The 2,169-nt window shown below is 41.1% G+C and overlaps 1 protein-coding gene across 3 annotated transcripts; it reads left to right on the top strand.

Annotated features, from left to right (window-relative positions):
* Window positions 1–621: 621 nt before the first annotated feature.
* LOC103522427 (UDP-glucuronosyltransferase 1-6-like) lies at window positions 622–1,890 on the top strand. 3 transcript variants are annotated; one of them, XM_026832580.1, is made up of 3 exons: window positions 622–906; window positions 1,148–1,304; window positions 1,699–1,890. In XM_026832580.1, the coding sequence occupies exons 1-3, from the start codon at window positions 690–692 to the stop codon at window positions 1,877–1,879; spliced, it is 555 nt and encodes a 184-aa protein (XP_026688381.1). In that variant the 5' UTR covers window positions 622–689; the 3' UTR covers window positions 1,880–1,890. The 3 variants fall into 3 exon arrangements, with proteins under 3 accessions (XP_026688381.1, XP_026688380.1, XP_008485753.3); XM_026832579.1 differs by having other exon boundaries at window positions 1,148–1,317; window positions 1,712–1,890; XM_008487531.2 differs by lacking the exon at window positions 1,148–1,304 and having other exon boundaries at window positions 1,542–1,890.
* The last annotated feature ends 279 nt before the right edge of the window (window positions 1,891–2,169 follow it).

Below are 2,169 nucleotides of genomic sequence, written 5' to 3'. Positions count from 1 at the left end.
TGTAGGCATTGTAGGTATAGATACCTACCTAATAATTTAATATTTGTTATGTAGGTACCTCCATAACTATACAGTAATATACAGTAACTCAGTATACATAATCCAATAGGTACAAAATTATAGATTCGATGAGTAACTAGTGTTTCACGATCCCAAGTTTTTTCTTGTTCTTCTCCTCCTCCTTCGTCTTCTTCTTTTCTACAACATAGGTACCTATAATTACCGTACTAATTACCTACGAGCACGTGTAGAATTCAGGAAAAACCCAGCTATACTGGCTTTGTTTGACAGTCCCTGGCGTCCAGTAACATTCCAGTCAAATGTAAATCTGTACTTGAGGTAGTTGTAGGTTAACACTGGAAGTCAGTGGTATATATTCACATGAGGCCAATAGTTGGCCTTGGTACTAGCCTCGTGTAATAGCAAATGTAAATGTAGGTTAACACTGGAAGTCAGTGGTATATATTCACATGAGGCCAATAGTTGGCCTTGGTACTAGCCTCGTGTAATAACCATTATGACGTGCAGTACCTACTGTTGATACGCCTACTACATGCTCCAACCAGGTTCTCATTCGGGCAGGATAACCAAGGTACGAGTATATTCTATTCTAACATTGATTTGTTCTCCTCTTTCCAGAGGAATTCAATCCGGCCATTCTTACATCATCCGTGAACGAGATTCTCGCCATGCTGTTCCTGTGGGACTTTGGCTACGAAGGTCAAGTGGAAGCCTTCCAGAGTCCCGAATTCAAGAAGCTGATGGCCTCCAAGGACCAGTACGATTTGGTCATTACGGAGTCATTCTTCGCCATGGAATCCTCGGTAGCCCTGGGTCACAGGTTCAACGCCCCGAACATTGTCATTTGCTCGTTCGGAATCGCCATGAACTCGCTCAATTTCTTTGGTTAGTTTTTTTTTTCAAAGGAGGTTTTATTCTATGATAAACTTTACACCACATTTCGCACTTCCCAACAAACAGACCTAATGCAAAATTACAAATTTTATTACAGAAAAAAACATTGCATAGGTATTTGGTTATTGGTTTTCCAACACGAGAAGTTGAGATCATTAGGCCCTCAAAATATTTGCGAAATGCCACGTTCAAAGACATCACAGTACGATCTTCTTCGCATTTTCTTCCACAGGTAGTCCCAATTTGCCATCGTTCATGGCAGACTTCCGCACCAAATACACCAATGAGATGACCTTCTTCCAGAGATTCTACAACTTCTACGTCTTCTTCGTAACGCGAATCATGGAGTATGTCTATTACTATCCCAAACACCAAGCCCTGGTGGACACATACTTTGGTGAGGTTTTATTCTATGATAAACTTTACACCACATTTCGCACTTCCCAACAAACAGACCTAATGCAAAATTACAAATTTTATTACAGAAGAAATCAGAAAAAAACATTGCATATTTGGTTATTGGTTTTCCAACACGAGAAGTTGAGATTATTAGGCCCTCAAAATATTTGCGAAATGCCACGTACAAAGGCATCACAGTACGACCTTCTTCGCATTTTCTTCCACAGGTAGTCCCAATTTGCCGTCGTTCATGGCAGACTTCCGCACCAAATACACCAATGAGATGACCTTCTCCCAGAGATTCTACAACTTCTACGTCTTCTTCGTAACGCGAATCATGGAGTATGTCTATTACTATCCCAAACATCAAGCCCTGGTGGACACATACTTTGGCAAGGACTATCCCAGTCTGTACACGATGCTGAGTAATGTCTCCCTATCATTCCTCTATACCAATCTGGCAATGTCGGCGGCAGTACCTCTAGTTCCTAACTTGATACCTGTTGGAGGCATCCACTTGAACAAACCTGGAAAGCTGCCTCAGGTAAGTTCGTGTCAAAGTTAAACTGGAGGGTACTTTACTCTTTACCTTACCACTTGTCAATATGACACTTGATACATCAGGTAAGTTCGTGTCAAAGTTAAACTGGAGGGTACTTTACTCTTTACCTTACCACTTGTCAATATGACACTTGATACATAGGTACCAGGTACCACAGCCTCTAATGGGCCTTCGCATATCCTTGGCCTGATGCATCCATCCATGCTACTCATTGGTGGATGGGCTACTCACACAATCATTGCTTTTAAGGATGGGTATACCATTTATATGTAATTTTTATGTTCTATTCGATA

This window comes from Diaphorina citri, unplaced genomic scaffold (genome assembly GCF_000475195.1).
Source record: "Diaphorina citri unplaced genomic scaffold, Diaci psyllid genome assembly version 1.1 scaffold8469, whole genome shotgun sequence".
NCBI lineage: Eukaryota > Metazoa > Arthropoda > Insecta > Hemiptera > Psyllidae > Diaphorina > Diaphorina citri.
This window is presented reverse-complemented; position numbering and strand designations above follow the sequence as displayed.